Consider the following 26,244-nt stretch of genomic DNA (forward strand, 5'->3'; position numbering starts at 1 on the left):
GTATTAACTATCATTGTAGACTGGCAATACTGCATTTGTAACATCACTATGCTATATTTGGTAATCTCTGATTATTCTAACATGTCTTTTCTGTATAAATAAATTAGATCTTTGTATTTTAGCACCATTATCATTCGTTATTGTTTTCATGGGTTATAGCTGCAACCGCATTGGTTCATTCATATATAGATAAAAAGTTTTTATCACTTATGTTATGTATCACTAAGCATATAAGTGAGGTAGGTAAAAATCACCATAACAACTTTGTTAGAGAATATATAACATCATGGGAGCTATAGGTTTGGTAATTGGTATATTGGTATATATATATATATATATATATATATATATATATATATATATATATAAGGCATTTGCATGAATTCTATTCACCATCTGTGGTCAAAGTACTTTGATTGCAATCAATGTTACTCTTCTAAAACACTAATGACAAAGGTGTCATTAATCTGAATATTTAAATAGATGCTCAGATAAGATATCTTCAAAATGTGAAAAAAAAACCCACAACACAGATATCTACCATCCACATTTTTATATAAAAATACAGCTTTGCATTTACATTAAAATAAAAAAGTGCAAGGTAATTTTGATATGCATAACAGATGCAGGGAATACATAGAGAATACAAAAAAACTTTTGTATATAATGTCAAGTTTTCTAAAACTTGCCTTAGATAAAAATCAAAAAAACACTGGTGTTAAAAGAATAGTTAGCAAATAGTGTCATGGCATTTCACAGTATAATTTCTAATGTCACATTATCATTTCTATAGATAAAATACCCCCAGTTAGAAAGAAGGCAGCAAGCCTGGAGTAAGCTATCAACAGCATGAATACATGAAAGTCAAATTGCTGCAAATGGCCTTTATTTGTGGCACTATTTTAGGTCTGTGGATATCCATTGCTGAACTAGCAGGATACCCAATATGGCAGTGCCCTACAGCAATATCACACCCAGTTTTTGTGTAGATTTGTTTTAATGGCAACCTCTTCTGTGAGAGAAAGTTAAAGTGTTACTAAACCCAGGATCCTGCATTCACTGTATCTGGTCTTCCACACAACATGGAAATGCAATTATTTTAGTAAATATAAACAGCTAAAAACCTTTTCTCATCACCTGTATATAGCAGTCTTGCGACTTCTATCAGCGTCTGGTTAAAGATTGTAGGAGGACTTTTCATTCTACTCTGACTGTCCTATGAGGCTGCAGGACCCCTGACCCTGTCTGGACAGTGCCTATTGGCCCTGTGCTGATCACATGCACCCTCCCAAGAAAAAAAAACCTCTCTAGCAATACACATCAAACTGGGCATTAGCAGAGTTCCCCCAAGGCTCTGTCTTATCAGGAGATGGATTGTGGACAGTGGAAGAAGGGCAGGATCAGAGAAGATGGGATCAAACAGACTTTTTTCACAATTATTATTATAATCATACAGGATTTATATAGCGTCAACAGCTTGCGCAGTGCTTTACAACATACAGTTAAAATACAATTCAGTATAGGAGGAATCGGAGGGCCCTGCTCTCTAGAGCTTACAATGCAGAGGATTAACCCCTTAGGTTCCACAGTGAGTATAGTAAGCATGCTTTACTGTATATACAGACTGAGTTTACTGTTGTGGGTTTAGTAACACTTTAAGGAATACTACCACTATTAACTCCATACATGTTTATTAGTGCTTTTAGCACTAGTCAACTGCTGCACCTCCATTCACAACAAGGATTATCTTTCTATAGTTACAAGCAAAACATATTAACAATATGTGCTTTATAGAAGGAATGCTAAAGTGTAACCCCACACCATGGTATAATATAGGTATGATTAATTGGTTAATCTAGGGAAATTGTCTGGAAAGCTACAGCAAAAGCAGATCTGTTAAGCATGCTACTCAAAATGCAGCAATCCAACCTTTGCATAGGAAACCTTTTTTTTTGTTTTAACATTTTAACATTCTGCTAAAACTTTTGAGAATCAGTTATATGCTTGGACCTTGAAGAAGGGGACATACCCGGAAAGCTTGTCCTGAAAAATTGTATGTTAGTGCAAATAAAAAAAGTATCACAGACAGTACTGAATTTTGTCTGAAAGAAACATAAGAGCTGCCATTTCAGATGTCTGTGTTAGAACAATTTTACTGGCTGTGATGCTGACTCTCACTTGCTTTAGTACACCGATTCACTAATCCAGAACAGGTACCTATGAGTTCACATATTTTATCCTTATCCACATACTTGTTCCAGGTCAGCAACACACAAGGCGCTAAAAGCCAGTTCAGTTTAATAATCAGATGACTTTGTCAAGAGAAATAAAATGCTTGGCAGCCTTCAGGTTTCTACCAGGAAAGGTTAAAATTTTCATAACTAACCCTGCAGTCCTCAGAATGCCAAATTGCCTAAGGATATACTTCAAAGTAGGCGACAGAATGTAGCAGGGGCCAAGCCTACTACATTACTCAGTCCTGTGCAGATAGAAATGTACATTTAAGCAAAGCCTATACACTCTGACTAGTGAATGCACAAATCATTCTATGCAGAGAGGCAATGTTTGCAATATATCCTTTTACAATCACTGTTAATGGTAAATTGGAGTCACACTGTAAAACTATTCCTGAATTGTGTTTAATATCCCTATTGAGGATATTATACACATTTTCCATTTAGTTCACTTAGTTAATAATAATACACAGTATTAGTGTAATTAGATCATAAAAACCCACTACGAGACTCATTATAAAATGATTATCAAGCAAAGAATAATGAGCTTACAAATATTGTTTCCATTATTTTATATACACATACAAGAAAAGAAGGATACTTTGCCCGGGCCATGTAATACTGATATACTGCATATCAACCTAACTTGTGTCAGGTCCAGCATAGCACAAGCCATGGCAGTGATCTTTTTTCAGATCACAGTATAACATTTTCTTTTCTTAAGTAATCTCCTTCTCTCATTTGGCAGTGAAGTAAACCATTTCACACTGGTTTTTCCTTCTAGTGCTTATGAAATAACAGGAGAAATATTTAGGTTTGCCTCAAAAGCATTTATGGTGGCATATACTACAAATGGTTACTACAGATGCACAGTGATTTTATCAAAAGAAAATGTACTTTAAAATGTTGCTTACAAGAAAAATTATAACTCATGTAAAATGTAATACAGTGCTAAATAAATAAAGATCACAACTGCTTAAAGAGGACCTACACGTCATCTGAGCACCACAAACCAAAAATGCTATTTAATTCATTTTCAATATTCAATGCTTTTTTTTGCTGAGAAGTCACTTTGAAAAACACCCCCTAGCATTTCTGGCTGTGGCCATCTTCAGTAAGGGCAGATGATTCATGTAGCCTTTACTTCCTGGAATCCCTTCTGCCATTATTTATTTATTTTATTTCAGGTACTTATATAGCGCTGTCAATTAGCCCAAGCATACAAGCAGGAGAGGGTGTGCTTGGCTGAGAAAGCCCCTCCTCCCCACTGCAGACTCCTGGGATGTATAGCATCATTTACCTAGGCATGAAAACCAGGAAGTAACTGAAGAAATGTAAAAAAAAAGTTTAACAAGCAATTATGATATACTTGCCTATCCATTTACTAATACCAGCAGCATAAGGATTAATAATAGTCAATGTTGCTTGAGAGACTGGAGTTACGCTTCAACAACAATTTACATTTTTTATTACAACACAAGATTAGCCTCTTGTTGACAATGGCATCATTTGCAACAGAGTAATGCAAACATGGCATCTGTAGAGAAGATGTCAGTCACACCAAGGGCTGGTTTACACCTGCAGTTGTGGGGACAGTGTAAAACAGGCGATCAAGCTTTTGTAGAAGTTCTACTAGTCTTTTCTGGCCAGGTACTGACACATAAAAGCAATAATCTGTCAGAAAAATTACCTATGGTACAGCAAGAAGTCTCCAATAGTCAGAGTATTTAGCAATTAAATGACTGGCAGATACTGGATCTCTTAATGTACTTGATCTGCCAGCGTTTGTGAGACCAATTTGACTCAGCAATAGATATTGCTTTCAATACATCAAATACACATACCCTAGATGGCCTACTTTCCTTGTACACATACAGCTTGCACTGTGGGTTGAATACATACTTATATGCAAGCATCTGGCAACCTTAGTGTTTTTAGAAACTAAAATGGATGGATAATGGCTAAAGGCGTCATAATGCATAAAGATTATGCTGCTAAAGAAATACATCCAAATAAAACATTGGCCATGGGCTAGGAACTGCCATCTTAAAAAAAAAACTTAATTTAAGCCAACACTAGGATCCACACAAACTAGCCTAGTGTACTAAAATTAAATATTTCATGTAGCCTTAGGATGTAATGCCATGCACGTCCTGACACGAGACCATGACCCTAACAACTCAGCAGTGTCAGGGTAGAATTCCCTTTCACATGCTTACAGTTTTGCTTAACTGGCTGTTAAATTGAGCAATAGGCTAACCAAGTCCTGACGTTCAACTTTCATGGCTGGGAATACAAGAACTGAAATATTGAAGTGGGTAACAAATAGCTGAATCAGATCAAAAAGGATAGCAAAGCTATAAACAAAATGTACATTCGGGTAAGTGAAATATATACAAGAATAACATTGTCTCTACGCTACAGAATGTCAATTGCGTATTATACATAAAAAATGACTGCGACTGTGTTGCATTTGCATGGATATTGCACTTTTTCTCTTGCAATGAAATGTATGACAATGTGGCTGGTTGCTGTAGACAATGGAACCTTTCCTTTGCGCATGAAAGTAGTGTTCAGCTTAAGTGCCTTTGGTTGAATATAAAAACTCATCTATACAGTTCTCCCCAAACACTGCAAACATGTACGTCAGTTTGGGCATTACCTTATTGAAATTGCATTTGAAGTGAAATGCATTTGAAGCCTTGCCCAACATTAGTCTATTGTAATAAACAAGAAACTGTATGTGCTATCTAGTTATTCTGCTTACTGGAATGTGAGTAAAAACTCTCTAAGTGTAAAAGCCCAAATCAGTTAACCATTTTTAAATTTTGAAATTCATATTACACCTTTAAAAAACATTATACAATATTTACAATTACAATAATAAACCACTTCACATTACCAACTTGGTTTTAGATTGGGGTTAGAACCAGGGTTGAAAATTATTTTGCACTGGTTTACAATTATGAGAACACATAGCCCATCTATTTGATAATGTCATATCAAAAATGAGTTAGCACTGGAAAATTTGCATGTGATCATATTAAGCAGAATTTCCCACTTAGCACACTCTGTTGAAATAATATCAATGATTACATTAGTTTGGCCCCAATTGCATAAGGATTGCACAATGCATGCTAAAGTCTTTCCTATGTAAATAGTTGGCCTGAAGGATTTTTTTCCAACAAAACTGGAGTTTCTCTGATAGAAGTACTCCAGTGTACAAAAAATACACTAAAAAAGCACTATACTTGCACAGTGTGGAGCTCTATGGAGAAGTGATTACCTCCAATCAGATAAACACACTTTCTAAATGTATCGTCCCTAGTTAAATCTAACTTTGTGTGCATGAAGAGAAGCATTTGCAAAATGCAGCATAAAAGCCATACAACTTTATCAATCACTAGAGAGGTATCAGGATACTTAAATATTAATGGTTAGAGATTTTTTCCCTTACCCTAAGTAATAATAATTGGACAACATAAATCTCTCTGATTGGATAAGAGCACAACTGCTCTCCCCACAAATTAAAAAATATATATTTTTTTTAATGTGGAGTTTGCACGCTGTGGTTTAGTAATCGCCAAATATTACAGTTTTCAATATAAATAGGTTGCATTCTCATATCTGCTCCAGGAGCAAAATGGTGATCTCCTCAGAATGGAGGTATCTGTACAGTTTTGACACATAAGAAAAAATTACATTACTCCATCATTCCAGAAACTAAACTCTGTAAACGTTCACAGTTATATTACATTCAATCTTACAAGAAATGTCCTAAAGAACATTAGAAAAAGTGTTTGAAAGAAGAACTTTGCTGAACAGAGCAACCAGAACCTGTTTCATTTTCTGACCTGCATAGGAAGAATGAAAGGGAGAGTCTAACTGATTGCTATACACAATGCATAGTTCTGACACAGATAAAGTCCCCTCATATCTAAGATATTAACCGCAGTAACAATAGAGATGGGAGAACATCCAGACAGGTGTACATGCAAAATGGAATTAAAGACCGAGCTTCTTCTTCTGCAGGAAGTAGGCATCAAATCTTGCCGTAGCATAGTCCTTAAAAAAAAATCATGTAAAATGATTACTCAAACAATACATGTGTAAGATGACCACTTCAACATTCTCTGTATCCCATCTTGGTATGTGTTACATTTAAAGATATTACCTTCATCCCTGGTACTACTCTGTACTATTATATGTAAATCAAAAACAATAAAACAAAACACTCACAATCTTCCTCACCATGCCCACTCTGCAAAGTAAAATGTTACAAGTGCTGTAGTACAACACAAGGTAGTTACCCAGATAGCAAGCAATTGTGCTGCAAGTGTGAAAATGACTTGCTAAGCTATTGCTAGACCACACAAGTTTAATGCACAATTGCAGCAAGTATGCATTGTATGACTCCAGATCAACTTTTTCTGCAAGCATTCTGCAAGTCGGCTGCAAGTTCTGGTTCAGTTATGTTGTGCAATACTCATCCCACCACAGGGGTCACTGTGGCTGAATTTTCATGCTGTAGACTTGCAGAGTGCTTGCTGTAAACTCACCACTGCAACTTTGCTCTTGCTAGAGACTTACCACACAAATTTGCTACAAATTGCAAAAGTGTCAACTAGAACTTGCGCTTCAAGTGCTCTGCAAGTGTACAACTTGCCAGTGAAAATTTGCAGCAAAATAACAGACTTACAATTCAACACTGCCACAAATTTGTGGCAAGTTATACTAGCTATCTGGGTATACACTTTTTAGCAAAGACACCAATCTTGGCTGAAAAATTCTGCTTACCAGCAGAAACACTGAGGGTATATAGTGTGCGTTAGGGGCTGCTAAAGCTGACCTCTGAAAAGAGTCATTGCCTGGATGTAGTTAAGACTTGCTAAGCTATTGCTAGACTTGCCAGGCTTCACAAGTTTGTTGCACAATTGCAGCAAGTCCGCATTGCATGACTCCAGATCAACTTTCTTTGCAAACATTCTGAAAGTCTTCTGCAAGTTCTGGTTCAGTTATGCTCTGCAATAGTCATCTCACCACAGGGGTCACTGTGACTTGCAGAGCTCTTGCTGTAGACTCACCACTGCAACTTTGCTCTTGCTGGAGACTTGCCATGCAAATTTGCTACAAATTGGAAAAGTGCCAACTAGAACTTGTGATTCAAGTGCTCTGCAAGTGTACAATTTGCCAGTGAAAATGTGTAGCAAGTTAACAAGACTTACAATTCAACACTGCCACAAATTTGTAGCAAGTTATCATTGTTGTCTGAGATAGTTTTAATACTTGGAGTCACTAGGAATATATGGCCATTTCCTCTACAGAGTACTGAAGTTGTTCGACAGTATGTACAGGCTTCCCATTCATGTCTGAAAGCCTTGCTGTACGCACTATTTCTTTTCTTTCTCTGGGATAAAACTGGACTCTAATGCATTCACAATAAACCAATCATTCCTTTTCAGTTGTGGAAGATTTTGGATTGCCAATTGGTCACTGTTTACTCAAAACCAAATGCTGACAGTAGCCCGTGAGAGATACATCTACCTACAATCCTGAAAATGGCTGGTATTACACAGAACTTAAAAAAAAAAAAAACAATACGGTGGTGTCTATCCCATTGACAGAGAGAGGTCACCAACTTACAAAACTCCTTTCCGTAAACTATTTTATATTCACTTGCAAGTTGCCTTTGAATTTGCTAAATAAAATAAAAACGTAATTTCTTTGGGAAGAATCAGTTCCCTAGCACAGCTTTTTCTATCCTTGCATGTAGGCCTCCCTCTTGTAGGAGCTGGCCTAGCATCTTCACCCCTCACCTCCTCACATAACATTATTCCATAAGTATCTTCCAGAAAGGAGGAAAAAAAGAATACTATAGAGTGTCATTAAATGTTTGTGCACAAGGAGTATTAAATCTCATAAAGTGATATGTGATTCAAAATTTACAAATGAAGGTATAACTGACATGTACTAAAATATAATAAATGCTAGAGAATTAAATTGACAAATAACACTAAACACCCTGTGACAAGTGAAGTGATATGATGTGACTAGTGAAGCCACAAAAGAACGAAAAAAATTTCACAAAATATAGAAAAATAAAGTCCATAAAATATTGAAGAGGATCTATAGTCGATGTGAAGATCTCTTAATCCATTCACCACACCAATGTGTCTGTGATTCCACTCCCTTAAAGAAACGCACTCACCGAATTCCAATGCCTACATTCTCATGTTAGGCTAAAACGCATTTAAACCCCATGGATAGGGTTTTAGAGCAAGCATCCAAACTCCAGCCGTGCGTCTCATATAATCTCCACATGTGAATAAAGAAAGTGTACCAATAGTGTAATACCGTAAAAAAGCTTTAATGAAAACACTAAACAGCCTCCAAGATTTAAAGCAGAGTTCCACACAAAAATGGAACTTCCGCTTTTCGGAACCCTCCCCCCCTCCGGTGTCACATTTGGCACCTTTCAGGGGGGAGGGGGGTGCAGATACCTGTCTAAGACAGGTATTTGCACCCACTTCCGGCATAGACTCCTACGGGAGTCTATGCCTCTTCCTGTCCCTCCGCGCTGTCTCCTGGGAAACACATAGGTCCCAGGAGATAGCGGGGACCAGTTACGACGCGCAGTGCGACTCGCGCATGTGCAGTAGGGAACCGGGAAGTGAAGCCGCAACGCTGCACTTCCTGATTCCCTCACCCAGGAGGGCGGCGGCAGCTGCCGAGAGTCGAGTGATTTATCGGCGTCGGCTGCTGACATCGCTGGACACTGGGACAGGTGAGTGGCCATGTATTAAAAGTCAGCAGCTGCAGTATTTGTAGCTGCTGGCTTTTAATATTTTTTTTTTGGGTGGACTCCCTCTTTAAACTCACACGGTACAAGTTAAAAGACAGCAAAAGTGACTGAGGTAAGCCTTTTAAAGCTTGCAGAGCAGCGGATAAAAGGGCCACAGCGAACCCAAGGTGTGCAGGCATAAGGTTGAATCTCACCCCTCCCTTGGTCCTGGATCTAAACCTGCTCGTCAACTTGCTGGTGCTGGTGTGTTAAGCAACGTCCTGTCTCAATGATGAGGGCCCTCATCATTGAGGCAGGACGTTGCTTAACACACCAGCTCCACACCAGCAAGTTGACGAGCAGGTTTAGATCCAGGACCAAGGGAGGGGTGAGATTCAACCTTATGCCTGCACACCTTGGGTTCGCTGTGGCCCTTTTATCCGCTGCTCTGCAAGCTTTGAAAGGCTTACCTCAGTCACTTTTGCTGTCTTTTAACTTGTACCATGTGAGTTTCAATCTTGGAGGCTGTTTAGTGTTTTCATTAAAGCTTTTTTAAGGTATTACACTATTGGTACACTTTCTTTATTCACATGTGGAGATTATATGAGACACACGGCTGGAGTTTGGATGCTTGCTCTAAAACCCTATCCATGTGGTTTAAATGCGTTTTAGCCTAACATGAGAATGTAGGCATTGGAATTCGGTGAGTGCGTTTCTTTAAGGGAGTGGAATCACAGACACATTGGTGTGGTGAATGGATTAAGGGATCTTCACATCGACTATAGATCCTCTTCAATATTTTATGGACTTTATTTTTCTATATTTTGTGAAATTTTTTTTGTTCTTTTGTGGCTTCACTAGTCACATCATATCCCTTCACTTGTCACAGGGTGTTTAGTGTTATTTGTCAATTTAATGCTCTAGCATTTATTATATTTTAGTACATATCAGTTATACTTTCATTTGTAAATTTTGAATCATATATCACTTTATGAGATTTCATACCCCTTGTGCACAAACATTTAGCGCCGCTATTTTGACTTTGTGTCATTATCCCAGATTGACCAGTGGTTAAAATTCAGCTTTTATATTTGATCTTTTTAAGTGGCAGCTTCCATATATTTTTTTATCTATCCAGAGGCGCAGTGGCGGTATTCTGAGTAGTGGCGACGATTTCTCAATTATACCCACAGGATTATATAGAGTGTCATTGAGTGACAGGTCCAAGTGTACTGGGGTTGCTGACATTGATCTAAGATGCATGCTTCGGCAGTGTGCAAACAAAATAAACTATCTAAAAGTATTACTCACCATATAACCAAATTCAATTGAAGAGATTTTTGCCTGTATAATAGACCAGAGGCCCCAGAATAAATGTGATGCAAGGGCAAACCTAAGTTAGAAGCAGAAGCAAAACAATAAATATAAGTTAGCAGATTATAGGAAAGCACTTTCTACTATCACTTGCTGTGGTGTTAAAGATGCACATGAAAAAATTTCTACTAAAAACATGAGGAAAATTAAATGGCGATTTAGATCTGCAAAAATCTTTACATTTAATCAATGTCTTACATTTCTCATTGCTCTTTAGTCAGAATTTTTTAAATATTATGCACTAGCTCATGTAGTGAGGACACTGCAATACAACGGCAGCAATTCAGCTACTTTTGCTGAAGTGTGTACTGGAGGCCAAATTGTTTTGAGGGTTGCCTGGAGTTTAGCTTTAAACTACTTATGTTACTATACCCTTACAAAGTTATTTAAGGGTTTAAAATACGTCCATCAAGTTAACTTCTCAAACTCCAGAAGTTTTGGCCCAGAAGAAGACAAAAAATAAAACAAAACAAACAGCCAACTATGATCATTTTGTTTTAGGGGAAAAAAATCCACTCTGACCCTAGAAGGTCTTGTATACTTAAAGGGGGTGTAAAGTCAGAAGCCTTCTGTGTGTAGCAGCCCCCCCCTAATACTTACCTGAGCCCCATCTCTATCCAGCAATGTCCACGAGTCCCTCGGACGTCCGGGACTCTCCCTCCTGATTGGCTAAGACACAGCAGCGGCACCACTGGCTCCCGCTGCTGTCAAAGTCAGTTAGCCAATCAGGACAGAGATGGGGCAGGGCTGAACCACAGCTCTGTGTCTCAATGGACATGGAGCTGCAGCTCAGCGCAGGTGCCCCTATAGCAAGCTGCTTGCTGTGGGGGCACTCGACATGAGGGAGGGGCCAAGTGCAGCGAAGAGGGACTCAAGAAGAGCATGATCCAGGCTGCCCTATGCAAATCCACTGCACAGAGCAGGTAAGTATAATATGTTTGTTATTAAAAAAATAAAATAAATCGCAAGGAACAACAAGGAACAATAGTCCTTAAAAAAGGGAAAAATGTATCTTTAAATGTAATGATTTAAAGTTCATATCGATGTTGGTAGCAGAAGAGCATCTAGCTCCTGTTTCCTATAGGTCTGTTTGGCCCATGCCATAGGTAGAGTGAACAAAGACTCATAAGTCAAGAGATATGGGATATCTCAGTACATGAGTGAACTATTGCACTTAAAAGATAACTTTTTTTTTTCTCCAAGTTGGCCACAGCTGGATCGAAATTTGGCAAGTTAAGCCGGAATTTCGATCTGACTGCAGTCCCCATTCGAGAGGAGCTGACCTAGTGATCAACTTCTGTTGTAAAATTTGTGCTGCGGCACTGATCAGTGTATTTTGGCAACGGAGGAATCCCGCTGTTATGCCCCGTACACACGGTCGGATTTTCCGACGGAAAATGTGTGATAGGACCTTGTTGTCGGAAATTCCGACCGTGTGTAGGCTCCATCACACATTTTCCATCGGATTTTCCGACACACAAAGTTTGAGTGCAGGCTATAAAATTTGGATTTGTGTACACATGATCGGAAATTCCGACAACAGATTTTGTTGTCGGAATTTCCGATCGTGTGTACACAAATCCAACGCACAAAGTGCCACGCATACTCAGAATAAATAAAGAGATGAAAGCTATTGGCTACTGCCCCGTTTATAGTCCCGACGTACGTGTTTTACGTCACCGCGTTCAGAATGATCCGATTTTCTGACAACTTTGTGTGACTGTGTGTATGCAAGACAAGTTTGAGCCAACATCCGTCGGAAAAAATTCTAGGATTTCGTTGTCGGAATGTCCGATCAATGTCCGACCATGTGCATAAGAATGCATAAGAATACAATGACAAAGTGTGGAGGATTGCTTCAACCACCTTGAATGAGCATGGGGAATCCATGTGTTTTCTTTTGATCAGCTGGCTGGTTTATGAGATAAAAAAAAAAAATCTATTTCTAGCTTTACTTACAGTGAGGAAAAAAACGAACTATAAAGTGTAACTTCACTAACCTGTTAACTTCAATTAACATTTCATTCTCAATTTTACTTCTTTCTTCATTGCTCAGGTTTTCAAACCCTGGCTGAAACTCTGCCATGTAGTTGGAAATGAAGTGAAGCTGAAAGACAGAAGAACACCAAATGGCTGTCAGACACTCAACTCTGGTAATATTCAGACACACAAGAGCCATCAGCTGCTAATATGAAGTATTTCAAGAGAACTATTGGACTTGCAGCTGTCACCGTGCCATGTTACACAGGCTGCAGATTGACTGGGATTTTCATGCAACAGCCGTAGATCCACTTGGCCGAGGACCAGGGCTCAATATAGACAGAATATTTCACCTGATATGACCAAAAATCCAACTTCTGTCCTCCTTCCAAATAATTAAATATCACCCTGTTAATGACATCAGTGGTCTGAGCTCATGAAAGAGACAACTGTGCGGCTTGTAGTTTATTTTCCCAAATGATAAGGAGATGGTTTGGAAAAACGGTTGAAAGAGATAATAAAACTAAATGATAAAAAACTCATCTTAGCTAAGCTAGGTAAAGTTATTTAGAGAGCTCACATATTAAATGAAGCCAATACCTGTTGTTTCTTTGAGGGATAATTTGAGAAACTGGCTTTGAAGAAAGGAAACTTCTCATTGGTGTAATCATACATCCATTCACAGAAGTGATTACCGATATCAAAACCCCTGGAGGAAGAGAATCATGTTAAGCGAAAACTCCAAATATAAATAATACAGTTTTAGGATTGAGGTTGTGTCCATAGACATTAACTGCGATGACAAATCAACAGCTGCAGGTTTATAGGTTTTGCTGATCCAGCATGTTAACAATTTATAATCCTTTCAAGATGACAAACGTGCATATCTGTAATCTGATCTGCATATACCAGGCTATAAGCTACACAACAGATGATCATAAAGCTAAGCGGCTTACAGCAGAGCCTACCTTTAACCTCATCATCATCATTAGAAACTGATGTGAATGCTGCAAAGTAATACACAATATATTGTCAAAAGTATTGGGACACCTGCCTTTACATGCATATGAACTTTAATGGCATCCCAGTCTTAGTCTGTAGGGTTCAATATTGAGTTGGTCGACCCTTTGCAGCTATAACAGCTTCAACTCTTCTGGGAAGGCTGTCCACCAGGTTTAGAAATGTGTCTATGGGAATTCTTCTAGAAGTGCATTTGTGAGGTCAGGTATTGATGCTGGATGGGAAGGCCCGGCTCGCAGTCTCCACTCTAATTCATAAGTCAACCCAAAGGTGTTCTATCTGGCTGATGTCAGGACTCTGTGCAGACCAGTCTAGTTCCTCTACCTCAAATTCGCTCATCTAAGTCTTTATGGACCTTGCTTTGTGCACTGGTCCAAATAAATTGGTGGAGGGGGGGGTGTTTTTCAGGGGTTTGGCTTTGCCCTTTAGTTCCAGTGACGGGAACTCTTAAGGCGTCAGCATACCAAGACATTTTGGACAATTTCACGCTCCCAACTTTGTGAGAACAGTTTGGGGATGGCCCCTTCCTGTTCCAACATGACTGCACACCAGTGCACAAAGCAAGGTCCATAAAGACATGGATGAGCAAGTTTTGGGTGGAGGAACTTGACTGGCCTGAACAGAGTCCTGACCTCAACCTGATAGGACACCTTTGGGATGAATTAGAGCAGAGACTGTGAGCCAGGCCTTCTCCTCCAACATCAGTGCCTGACCTCACAAATGCGCTTCTGGAAGAATGGTCAAACATTCCCATAGACACACTCCTAAACCTTGTGGACAGCCTTCCCAGAAGAGTTGAAGCCATTATAGCTGCAAAGGGTGCGCTAACTCAATATTGAATCCTACGGACTAAGACAGGGATGCCATTAAAGTTCATGTGCGTGTAAAGGCAGCTGTCCCAATACTTTTGACAATATAGTGTATATATAGTTTGTGTTATTTCTTAGGGCACAGTCACATTGCCCAAATTTAAATTTAAAGTTGAATTGTATGTAAGCCCCAACATTATCTTCTGTTCAGTATAGCATTGCAAGAGTTGATATATGCGCTTGAAGAGTGCAAAAATACCAACTGATTCTGCTAGAAATCCAGTGAGCTGACAAGTTACTGTGCTCACTGCAGTGTTATGATCCGTGGCCAATTCAAACTATAGACCACCACCACCCCATTCTATGGAGTTGAGGAAAGAGGTGGCTTTCTGTAGTCCAACACCTCCTGTCTTTAGTTGAAAAACACTGCTCCTTCATGAATCTAATACACTGAATGAATGTTGTCACCCTAGGTGTTACTGGCAGGATTACCAGATGAAAACAGAATGACGTCTAAAAAATTAAAATAAGAGAACTAATATAGCCAAGACATCTAAGGACTGGTAAGCTGTAATATATTATATTTTAGCTCTTTGGTTTAAAGTGTGTCTTCGAGAGCATACAGCATATATGAGCCTGCTAACAGTAGTCTCTTCTGCTGTGAAATGCTGTCATTGTCTTCTTATTATACAATAAGCAATGAATCTAAATATTGTTGGCTAAAACAGTCCATAAAACTCTTAGGGAAAATAAGAGTAGGACTCTGTAACCAAATGATGTGAAAATCCAACCCATGTTTAACCGCTTCAGCCCCGGAAGATTTTACCCCCTCCTGATCAGAGCACTTTTTTACAATTTGGCACTGCGTCGCTTTAACTGACAATTGCGGGGTCGTGCGATGCTGTACACAAACAAAATTTGCATCCTTTTTTTCCCACAAATAGTTTTCTTTTGGTGGTATTTGATCACTTTTAGGCCCCTTTCACACTGTCAGACCATTCAAGTCCGCCTGTCAGTTTTGTCGGCGGACCTGAACGGGCGCTCCATGCAAGTCTATGGAGCGACGGATGTCAGCGGTGACATGTCCGCTGACATGCGACCCGGTCCGATCCGCTAAAATCAGACGGATGCCCCTACGTTCGCATCCGTCCCTGGCGTGGCGGATCGGGTGAGATCTGATGAAAACGGGCATGCTGACCGTTTCCGTCCGATCTCTTCATAGTAACTAGCGGCGCTCGACAAGCCCCTCCCCGCTCAGTGAGCAGAGAGGGACCTGTCATCCGCCGACTCAGCGGAGATCAACAGAGATCTCCTGCTGAGCTGGCGGACAGAGTCGGGCTCCGAGGCAGCAGATCCGCCTCGTGAGAATGATGCCTTATTTTTTGTGCTATAAACAAAAAAAGAGCAACAATTTAAAAAAAAATAATATTTTTAACTCTTTGCTTTAATAAATATCCCCAAAAATGTTTTTAAAAAACAAATTTCTTCATAAGTTTAGGCCAATATATATTCTTATACATATTTTTGGATAAAAAAAAAAAAAATCGCAATAAGCGTATATTAGTTGGTTTGTGCAAAATACGTGCCATTCTGCCATACATGCCATTCTGCCGACGTATATTGGCATGAGCTGGTCGGCAAGTGGTTAAAGAAGCTACCCAACCCAGACATTATGTGATATCTTACCTGTAATTGTAGCTACTGTATTCAAAGTCTATAAGCATAAGCTTCTGTTTTTCAGAATGCTCTCTTCCTTCCAGTAATAGGACGTTACCTGCATGGACAAGCAAGGCAAACAGTAGGTAACAATGAACAATTACATTGGATTGTGAAGTCTTATGCCACGTACACACGAGCTGACTTTTCGGCTACAAAAGTCCGACAGCCTGTCCGACAGACTTTCGACGGACTTTTGTCGGACTTTTGTCGGACTTGCGGCAGACTTTCTTATGAACGGACTTGCCTACACACGATCACACAAAAGTCAGACGGATTCGTACGTGATGACATACACCGGACTAAAATAAGGAAGTTGATAGCCAGTAGCCAATAGCTGCCCTAGCGTGGGTTTTTGCCCGTCGGACTAGCACACAGACGAGCGGATTTCTGGGTCCGGCGTAGTTACGACGTAAAGATTTGAAGCATGTTTCAAATCTAATGTCCGTCAGATTTGCGGCTGGAAAAGTCCGTTGAAAGTCCGCTGAAAGTCCGGGGAAGCCCACACACGATCAGATTGTCAACCAGCTTTAGTCCGTCAGCGTCCGTCAGACTTTTGTAGACAAAAAGTCCGACCGTGTGTACGCGGCATTAGTTAGCAAAGTTGAAGTTTCACAGTCAACAGTACTTGATGTGATTGTAGCCGTATTAGTGCAATTGTGACAGAGAAAATTGAGTACTGTCCGTGATACTTTTTTTATTTGCACTAACATACAATTTTTCAGGACAAGCTTTCGGGGTATGTCCCCTTCTTCAAGGTCCAAGCGGTACTGATTCACAAATTTTTAAGCAGAATGTTAAAATAAAACAAAAAAAAAAACACATCTCTGAGGGAAAGGAGAGAGAAAAAAAAGAGAAAAACAAACACATGCTATCTTTATTACCATTGATTTGTATGTGTTTGTTTTTTTCTTTTTTTCTCTCTCTCCTTTTCCCTCAGAGATGTGTTTTTTTTTTTTTTAACATTCTGCTTAAAAATTTGTGAATCAGTACTTCTTGGACCTTGAAGAAGGGGACATACCCCGAAAGCTTGTCCTGAAAAATTGTTTGTTAGTGCAAATAAAAAAAGTATCACGGACAGTACTCAATTTTCACAGTCAATAGTACAAAGGCAAGTATATGAGCAATGATTTTTGCATTGTAGCAATCAGAAAGGATTTTTGGATTATCTGTGGACTTCAACGATGACTCCCTTTTTTTCTACAGAAAAGCTTATTTTCACTTTAAATGAGCATTAATGTATGCCACTCATCGTTTTTGTGAGAGATTTGTTAGTGAATTAGAGGCTTTAAGTAGACAATGCTGCAAAAACAGAGACTACCACTGTGCAATGCTGCATTCATTGGTCTCCCACATTGAGGCTAGGTTCACATATATGCGAATTAGATGCGTTTTTACCCACATCGAATTCGCATAACATGCGAATGTGAACGGCTTTCACATGTCCGGGGCAGCTGCAGTGCGGTTTGAAAAAGGGTCCTGCGCTTTGTTGGGTGTGGTTCAAGAGCGAATTCAGGGAAAAAAATTGCCCCTGAATCGCACTTGAATCACTGAACAGAAATGCATCAGACTCCGGACTGAAAACCACAGTCGGACATGTGTGAACCCAGCCTAATACATTTCAATGCCAGCAGCAAAGCTTAAGGGTGGCCATACATGGATGGAAATGTGGCTGGTTCAGCAGGAACCAGACGAATTTCGATCCAGGTATGGGCAGGCTGGTTGTACAGAAATTGATCTACCGACTGACGTCTGTACAACCAGCATGTCTGTTTTTTCCGAACGATCAGTGCTATAGACTGCAGCACTGATCAGTGTATTCCAGCAACAAGAAAGTCTTGCCAACATCAGAACACAAAAGCACAGCACATTCAATTTGTGGATGGGGGAATTAGCTCTTTTTTCTTTTTAATAATTAATGTATGGCCAGCTTTAGCCTTACCTTCCTGGCAGTCATTGTGACAGAATACAACAGGTGATGGGGTTGATTCCAGCAAAGACCTACAAAAAAAAAAAAGGAAGAAAGTTGAAGACCATGCTTTTACATCCTCACGGATTTAGCTGTGCATATTCTAAGGGATATTTATCCATTACAACATTTACATTTTCACATTCCACAAAGTAACACCATATATGCACAAAATATTTTTCTTTCAGCATAACTAATTATAAAATAGATATTATTGCTAACAAACAGACCTAAATGACATGTACACGTTTGGTGCATTTACTCTTGTTAGGGTTTATCCCCATGACCCAGTGATATTGAAATCTACTTCCCACTAAAGCAGCTCTCTGTCAAATAATTACTGCATGGCCAGCCTGTTTCCTCACTGTAACTCTTCAAAACTTCTGTACAGACTGCTCTCTATTCATTTCAATGGAAAGTCTGTATTGCAACTTTCTTAGCCGTTGACAGACTTGTAAAGTGAATGGAATGTTGGCCATGAGTCCATCAGGGATGAGGTGCAAAAGTGGGAAGATATTAAATATTTTCTGATATTAAACTATTTTAGTTAAATATATAATAAAAACACTGTGACGAGAGGACTTTAAGCAGGATAAAAGCACCTATATCTGAATATTTTTATTCTCTCAGTTTTCATTCTACCTGCTCACACTTTATTATAACATTTTTGTAAGTCAATAAACTCCAGCTTATACCTAACATTTTAGTTCCAAAAGCAACCCAAAAAAGCAGAGTTTGGAACCCAGGGGTACATTATCAAGCCTACACAGTGCTGTCCATGATAATGCCCTGTTTATTATATGTTATTGCAAACATAGGAATTGCTCTAGCTGTGTCCTCTTTATCTCTATGCCTGGAATTTAACAGATATACAGGACTGCATGACTTTTTAATGCTTCGATGCTATTCATAAAAATCTAAAAACCAAACAAGTCTAGTATCAGAACTGGCCTTACCTCAGAGTGTCCATCTCTTTGGGAAGATTGTAGCTTAAAAACTTATTGAGTTTCCTGATATGAGATTCTCTAGTGAATTTGATTTTCAAGACTTGCTTTAAGTACCTAAAGGAAAAGAGTCAAGTAAATGAGAATACTATGCTAAATTCACTGTACGTTATGTGAATAAACTCTCTAGATTCAAAACTGAAACTGTCCTCTATGTTTCCAAGGTTAAATTTTATGGGTTTACCACTACCCATACATCCCTACTTTGCCAAAGTAACATACCACAGCAGAGAGCTTGTAACCCTACTTCTAATGAAAGCTGTTGAATTAAGGAGACCCACTAACTGTGATCCTGCTCCAATACAACTGTTTTATCAAGAAAAAATTGGTGTAAGCCAGCCTGCATACATATGCACAGACACTTTAGGGCAGCCATTCTCAACCAGGGCTTTGTGGGTTCCTCCCTGGGTTGCCAGGGCTTCCTTGAACTCTGGCTGATTGATGGTAAAATAAATAAACGTGTTGTACTGTCATATGTATGGTGCAATAATCCTTACAAATAGTTCTATTTATAAAATAAAAATCCAAAAAAAGTTAATTGATTAGTTTAGTGTCTAAAACACACAAAAAAAAACAGAAAACGTCTATTCAGACGAAAGAAACGTCAGGCAAGGCAAGGAAATAGCGGTGACGTTGTGATGCCCGTGGAGGGTGTGGGACAAAATGTTTGTTATACAACGCCTGTTTTAACTTTGCTGCTGTAAGTAGATTATTTTATTAAACTCCTATGCTTTTATTGGATGCTGCGCAATGAGTTTTTCTCTTCTTATTGGTATACTGTATGACCGGGTCTGAAGATTCCTTAAGGGTATTTATCTGTAGTGACTTCCATTATTGTTATCCACAAGGAGGCTGAAAAACTGAGATGGCCTATACCTAGTGTGAGGGGTAAAGCTCATTTATTCCTTATAAATCGATTTTTGTAAATGGTTCCTCAAGACCTGACAATTATTTTAGGGGTTTCTCTAGTGTAGAGAGGTTGGGAAAGGCTGCTTTAAGACTTCAGCTCTGATCCACCAGAAACTACATACTGACTATTTTCTCCTGAACATAGGCTCACCCCACCTCTCACAATGCAATACCATTGCCTTTTGGAGAACGGGGGCATTATGCTCAAATTTTCTTAACAAATTTGAAAAAAGAAGTTTGAGATGCAGGAGCATTGTGGTGGTCTGGAATAAAACACAGATGGCAAAAAGGTCTGCAATAAGGTTATTTATAAATTGCTTGAGCTGATCAATCAAAAAATGCTATGTACTAAATAATTACATATTCCGGGATCATCACAGAAATCAAATGAATGCAAGAGATAAAACAATCTATTAAAATAATAGAAAACAAGAGAAGAAATAGAAAAGAGAAATATCAACCTACTTGTCCATTGTCCCAAAGAGCCACTTGGGTTCCTTGTTGAACGGCATGCTCATTCCATGAAATCGAGCCATTTTCTCAGCTATTTCAGCAGATATCTCTGGCAAACCTAACTCATTAGTCTCAAGCTTTCGACTCTATAAAAGGAGGAAACGGTTATTATTAAAATGTTAACATGCTTATTTATTGTTTTTAGCGTTGGTGTTCCTATTTTTAATTTAGGGGCAAACATTAAGCCCAGTTTCACAATGATGCGGGTTAGAAATTGTGCGAGTTCAGCTGAACTCGCACAATTTCAAACCGGCAATGCAGTCCGACTTTAGGGCCGATTTGACAGACATCTGTGCGGGTGTCTATTCAAAACGCACCATGAAGTCGCCAAAAGTAGTACAGGAACTACTTTTGGTAATTGGTGCGGCGCCGCAAACTCAGCGTTGCACTGATTCGGACGGTGCCATTGCCAGCAATTTTACATGTCTAATCGGCCCTATGTGAACGTGGGCTGAATCTCAAATCTAGGTCTTTATAGTTTTAGGTATCCTACTACTTTTATTAGTGCACTTTCTGCTTATACTGCTTTTCATTACATACACAATCTTTTCTTCCCATGGTAATTTTCTAATTCTTTAGTTTAGGAGAATAATTGAAAAATGTTTAAACTGATCAAACTGCTTGAATGTAGTAGATACAAAAACTTGACAAACTAAAAGCTGTTGAATAAGCTAGAGCCTCTGACACACACGCACTGTGTGTGTGTCTTTGCACACACACAGCCTGGCTTAGAAGCGTGCCCATAAAGTGCCCCTATAGCACAAAGCTTGCTATGGGGGGCACTTGAAAAAGTTGACAGCGCCAGGATGTGTTGACAGGACCAGCGGGAGGGCTCCAGAAAAGGAGGTAAGGAGACGCTCTGCGCAATACCCTCGCACCATGTTTGTTTGGAAGACGACAGAGGGAGGGCACCGCTCATAGGTTGACCTCTGAGATCCTGTGCCACTGTATAAAGCTGGGTGCCCGCCTGGTTTGCAACCAAATCAACAATGCAAAATAAGGAGAGATGGCAGCACTTCCAGAGTGTAAAATCCCTGTCTTTATTAAGAATCCATTAAAAGCCAAGACATGACTTGCACATGCAGCACATGTAAAGTCAGCAAACGCATTTCACACTCCTGTGCAATGATTAAGCACAGGAGTGTGAAATGCGTTGGCCGACTTTCCATGGGCTGCATTTGCATGTCATGTTTTTGCTTTTAATGGATTCTTAATAAAGACACAGATTTTACATGCTGAAAGTGTTCCATTTACATCGCCCCCATATTTAACGTTTGCTGATTTTAATTAAAAAAAAAAACAGCCTTTACATATACTTTAAATCTTGATAAAACATCCACATGTTCTGGAAGGTCAACAATGCCTACATTATACACAAAACATGTAATGCTTAGCTTTTTGTTTCTTTAAAAGTATATAGATGTGGAATGAAAGTTTAAACTGTTAGGGAACCTACATAAAATTCTCAGTATCCCATTTTTTGCAGTCCAGACTGTCTCAACTGAGAAGTGTTATGAGAAAACCAGTATGCTTTCTTTATTAAGCTGGCCATAGATGGACCGAAATTCAGATGGTACAACAAGAACCTCACAAATTCCAGTCGATTTATGGCCAAATGTTCGACTTCTCTTGAATTGGATTGTTGCTAACTTTTTCTCAAATCTGTGCTGCAGCTGCTGATTGCATTCATGTATTCTGACAGCAAAGGAATCCCCGCTTTCAGAATACAATAGCACAGTTCAATAGATTCCTCTATTCACCTCGCTTGTGTGGATGGGGAAATCCATTTATGTAAGGCCACCTTTAAACTTCTCCATCAAAAATCATGCCCTTTTTAATCCAAGTTGCTAGAGACAATACCAGAATACTGGAAGGGCAAATAACCAGTCACTGCTCTTCTTGCCTTTAGTTTGGACAAAAGTGGTGTTGGACCAGAGGGATTTTTGGAATCCTGATAGTATAAAGGATTGTAAGCTTTCCAAGTGTTAGCATAGCAATTAAGGGGGTAAACACGGAGTGAAAATCGGCTGGTTTAGCAGGGACCGGCTGAATTTCAATCCGTGTGTGGCCCTCCCTGTTTGACAGAATTTGATTAGTAGCTCAATTTCTGATGACCAGGACTGTTGGAAAACTTTAATTCAGCGGCTGCAGTATATCCGGGAGGATTCCTCCATCCATCTACCCTTGTGTGAAAGGGGGAATCTGTTCATCAAAAAACCTAAGTGTGAATACCCAGCTTTAGGCTTCTCTAGACCAATAGTTGCATGCCACCAGTTCAGGGACCTTTGGGTAAAAACACAGTACTGACAAAATCCCCCCTTAAACCTCCCCAGATACCCCCTACTGCACCCCAATTTCTTAACTACAGTTTTCCATTTAATATAAAACAATGAGCAAAATTACCTGGACCCATAACTGGTGACATTTATGTGGTTATATTTTTGGTTATAGCAGCATAGGAGCTCTCCCTCAGAGGGTTTGTTTTCTTTCGTACTAGACAAACTAGCTTTATTGAATTTATGAGCCAAATATTTTTATTGTCCTAATCCAAAGATTTTAGCAAAGTGCCTAAAGTATATCTAAACCCTAAAAACAAACATTTATTTTACTGCAACTTGCCAGTCCATATACACTATATTACCAAAAGTATTGTGACATCTGCCTTTACACGCACAGGAACCTTAATGGCATCCCAGTCTTATGCCCCGTACACACGGTCGGACTTTGTTCGGACATTCCGACAACAAAATCCATGGATTTTTTCCGACGGATGTTGGCTCAAACTTGTCTTGCATACACACGGTCACACAAAGTTGTCGGAAAATCCGATCGTTTTAAACGCGGTGACGTAAAACATGTACGTCGGGACTATAAACGGGGCAGTGGCCAATAGCTTTCATCTCTTTATTTATTCTGAGCATGCGTGGCACTTTGTCCGTCGGATTTGTGTACACACGATCGGAATTTCTGACAACGGATTTTGTTGTCGGAAAATTTTATCTCCTGCTCTCCAACTTTGTGTGTCGGAAAATCCGATGGAAAATGTCCGATGGAGCGCACACACGGTCGGAATTTCCGACAACACGCTCCGATCGGACATTTTCCATCGGAAAATCCGACCGTGTGTACGGGGCATTAGTCCGTAGGGTTCAATATTGAGTTGGCCCACCCTTTGCAGCTCTAACAGCTTCAACTCTTCTGGGAAGGCTGTCCACAAGGTTTAGCAGTGTCTCTATGGGAATGTTTCATCATTCTTCCAGAAGGGCATTTGTGAGGTCAGGCACTGATGTGGACCTGAAGGCCTGGCCTATAGTCTCCGCTCAAATTAATCCCAAAGATGTTCTATTGGGTTGAGGTCAGGACTCTGAAGGCCAGTCAATTTCCTCCACCCCAAACCCGCTCATCCCTGTCCTTATGCACCTCTCTGTGCACTGGTGCCCAGTCATGTTGGAACAGGAAGGGGCCATCCCTAAACTGTTTCCACAAAGTTGGGAGCATGAAATTGTCCAAAATGTCTTGGTATGCTGATGCCTTAAGAGTTTCCTTCACTGGAACAAAGGGGTCATGCCCAACCCCTGAAAAACAACCCCACACCATAATCCCCCCTTCACCAAATGATTTGGACCAGTGCACAAAGTTGGGTGTCCTACGTGTGGATGTTGCTGCATTGTGTAAAACTATTGGAATATTTTTTTTTACATTTTGGAATAGGGTGCCTTGAGTCTGCCCATAATTTTAAAGGGTGCCTTGAGATTGTCTATAATTGTAAAGGGTGCCTTGACTGAAAAAAGGTTGACAAACAATGATCTAAGGACTGGTAAGCTGCAATATATTACAATTGTATTATTGGGCATATTTATGCTTTAATGTTTATTCTTTAAAAAAAAGACTCTCAAAAAACCTTGCAGCGATTAAACAGGAACCAGAAAGCTAATCTGTTGAATTTTAGGTACAGTATTCTTATTTCTTCTAGTTTTAGCATCTATTTTTGCATCAATACATCATAATTACAGTTAACTCATTCTAGCCAACCCTGTATCAGCAATTCTGAGTGCAATGATATGTCAGTGTTTGTAGTCAACCATCTGTATGATTTAACTTGGATAAAAAGTGGAGGTGTTGCCAAAAGCAGAGAAAATCCACCATTTCATAACAAGCAACTGGGAAGATGAGATGTAGCATCTGGTGGGCTCTATGGTCAACACATCATATATTTCCCTAAAATCTGATACATCAGGTCAAATGAAACAAGTGCCAGTATAGATTAAACACTGTTTTTTTGTCTTTATACATTTATCTACCTAGAAATTTAGTTAAAGTCTACTGATCCTACAAAGGAAATATCACTTCATATATTTAGCAGGACTTAAAATACGTCCACTACTAAGTGGGTTTTTTTGAGACACAATGAAGCAAAGTGGTGTCAGACAATTGGCATTTAATTGCCCAGAATAAAGATTCCACTCCTGAAACAAAACTGCTCTTATATAGCCAGTTTTTGGCACTTGTTCACTGGAAACCAAGAGGATAATTCAGAAGCCAATGGCATTTACATAATCAGGCATTCCACTACTTCATAATGCTGATTCATACAATGCAAGACCCAAAAAATTCTGTCCCTGCTTACTGGAATGAATTCTTCAAGACGTCCTTGTGGCAAGATCCCATACAGCTTGGGACCAAGGGATCTCTCTGCCAAGATTGCGAACATGACACTCTCCATTACCATGGCTGCAGCACCCTGTGAAGAAGAAATGTGACAATGGGATTATACTGATAAACATTACCAGGAACATGGAAAAAGGATTTGACAGCCTTATGACTAAAAGGCCACATGCTTTAGCTGTAAACCAGGTTAAAGTAAAGTCACTGATGTATCAGGTTAACTGCATGCAGACAGTAGACTAAGTCAATGAAGCATCTAGTCTGCTTAACTTAATCCAGACAGCAACAGAGCAGCCCATTAAAGAACAACAGCAGACAAGTCAGATTAATGATGCAGGGGGTATTTACCCTTCTTATAGCTTGCAGGGAGGTTACCTGGAGATAAAGGATGTTCTCTAATCAACATTGTATACTCAGCATATACACACAGTCTAGAAATAACCCTTGAATAGTCTGTACATAAAGACTCGGAAAGTTGAAGGTAAAATGCAGATAAAAATATACATCTGTGTGTACAGAGGGTAAAGCTATTCATATGAAACCAACCTGTAGAGTGATAAAAATTTAAGAGAAATCAACCATCAAAAACAGCCTGACTGGCTTCACCTTTTGGTGACAAGCTATCAAATGATCAGCAAAGATTTCTCATTGTAATCCCTCAAAGTAAACCTACAACACTATCCTCCTTGAGCTGCATTCTTATAGTATATCTGGAGGCAAAGTCTTTGTCACCATTGAGGAGATTCAACCCTCTATTTGTACTGGTGATCACTGTCACATGGGGAAGACAGCTAGAGGAAATCCAACATTTTAATGTTGTCCCCACAACAAGGAGGTAGGGGGACTCATCTAATGAGGACATTAATCATACTTACCTAGGTGGATGCAGCATCAAACCGATGCTGCAGCTGTCCCCCGCCGTCTCTGCACTGAGAACTGAACCACCGAACACCATCGATGGCTCGGTTCTCACTCCTCCCCGAGCAGAGCGATGCTGACTGTCAGTCAGCATCGCTTCTGCTCTGATCCTCCATGCTCATTGGAGCGATGAGCTGTGGAGGGGCGGGGAGCGGCCGTCACGGCGGCTCACTGAGCTGATGAGGCTGCCATCAATCAAAGCAGCTGGCGGATCCAGACTTGGGAAGTCGGGATGACGCACTGCCTTGACTGATGGCAGTGATGTCAGCGGAGAGGGGACTGCTCTCTGCTGAAAACGGGTCACAGGAGTGCAAAATGAATTGCACTTCTGTGACCCATAGGAGAAGCACAG

General features: G+C 39.7%; 1 protein-coding gene across 2 annotated transcripts in view; it reads right to left on the reverse strand.

Annotated features, from left to right (window-relative positions):
• Nucleotides 1-538: 538 nt before the first annotated feature.
• CHKA (choline kinase alpha) overlaps nucleotides 539-26,244 on the reverse strand; it is a 56,962-nt gene continuing 31,256 nt past the window's right edge. The window contains exons 4-13 of one of the 2 annotated variants that reach the window (XM_073605277.1): nucleotides 25,323-25,349; nucleotides 24,937-25,050; nucleotides 20,262-20,395; nucleotides 18,840-18,944; nucleotides 17,857-17,915; nucleotides 15,885-15,972; nucleotides 12,970-13,078; nucleotides 12,390-12,496; nucleotides 10,327-10,408; nucleotides 539-6,299 (exon numbers count right to left, since the gene is read on the reverse strand). In XM_073605277.1, coding sequence (XP_073461378.1) covers nucleotides 6,240-6,299; nucleotides 10,327-10,408; nucleotides 12,390-12,496; nucleotides 12,970-13,078; nucleotides 15,885-15,972; nucleotides 17,857-17,915; nucleotides 18,840-18,944; nucleotides 20,262-20,395; nucleotides 24,937-25,050; nucleotides 25,323-25,349 — 885 coding nt within the window. In that variant the 3' untranslated portion in view covers nucleotides 539-6,239. The remainder of the gene's footprint in view (nucleotides 6,300-10,326; nucleotides 10,409-12,389; nucleotides 12,497-12,969; nucleotides 13,079-15,884; nucleotides 15,973-17,856; nucleotides 17,916-18,839; nucleotides 18,945-20,261; nucleotides 20,396-24,936; nucleotides 25,051-25,322; nucleotides 25,350-26,244) is intronic. The other variant, XM_073605278.1, reaches the window with a different exon arrangement.

The sequence above is a fragment of the Aquarana catesbeiana genome, linkage group LG11 (genome assembly GCF_042186555.1).
Source record: "Aquarana catesbeiana isolate 2022-GZ linkage group LG11, ASM4218655v1, whole genome shotgun sequence".
Classification (NCBI taxonomy): domain Eukaryota; kingdom Metazoa; phylum Chordata; class Amphibia; order Anura; family Ranidae; genus Aquarana; species Aquarana catesbeiana.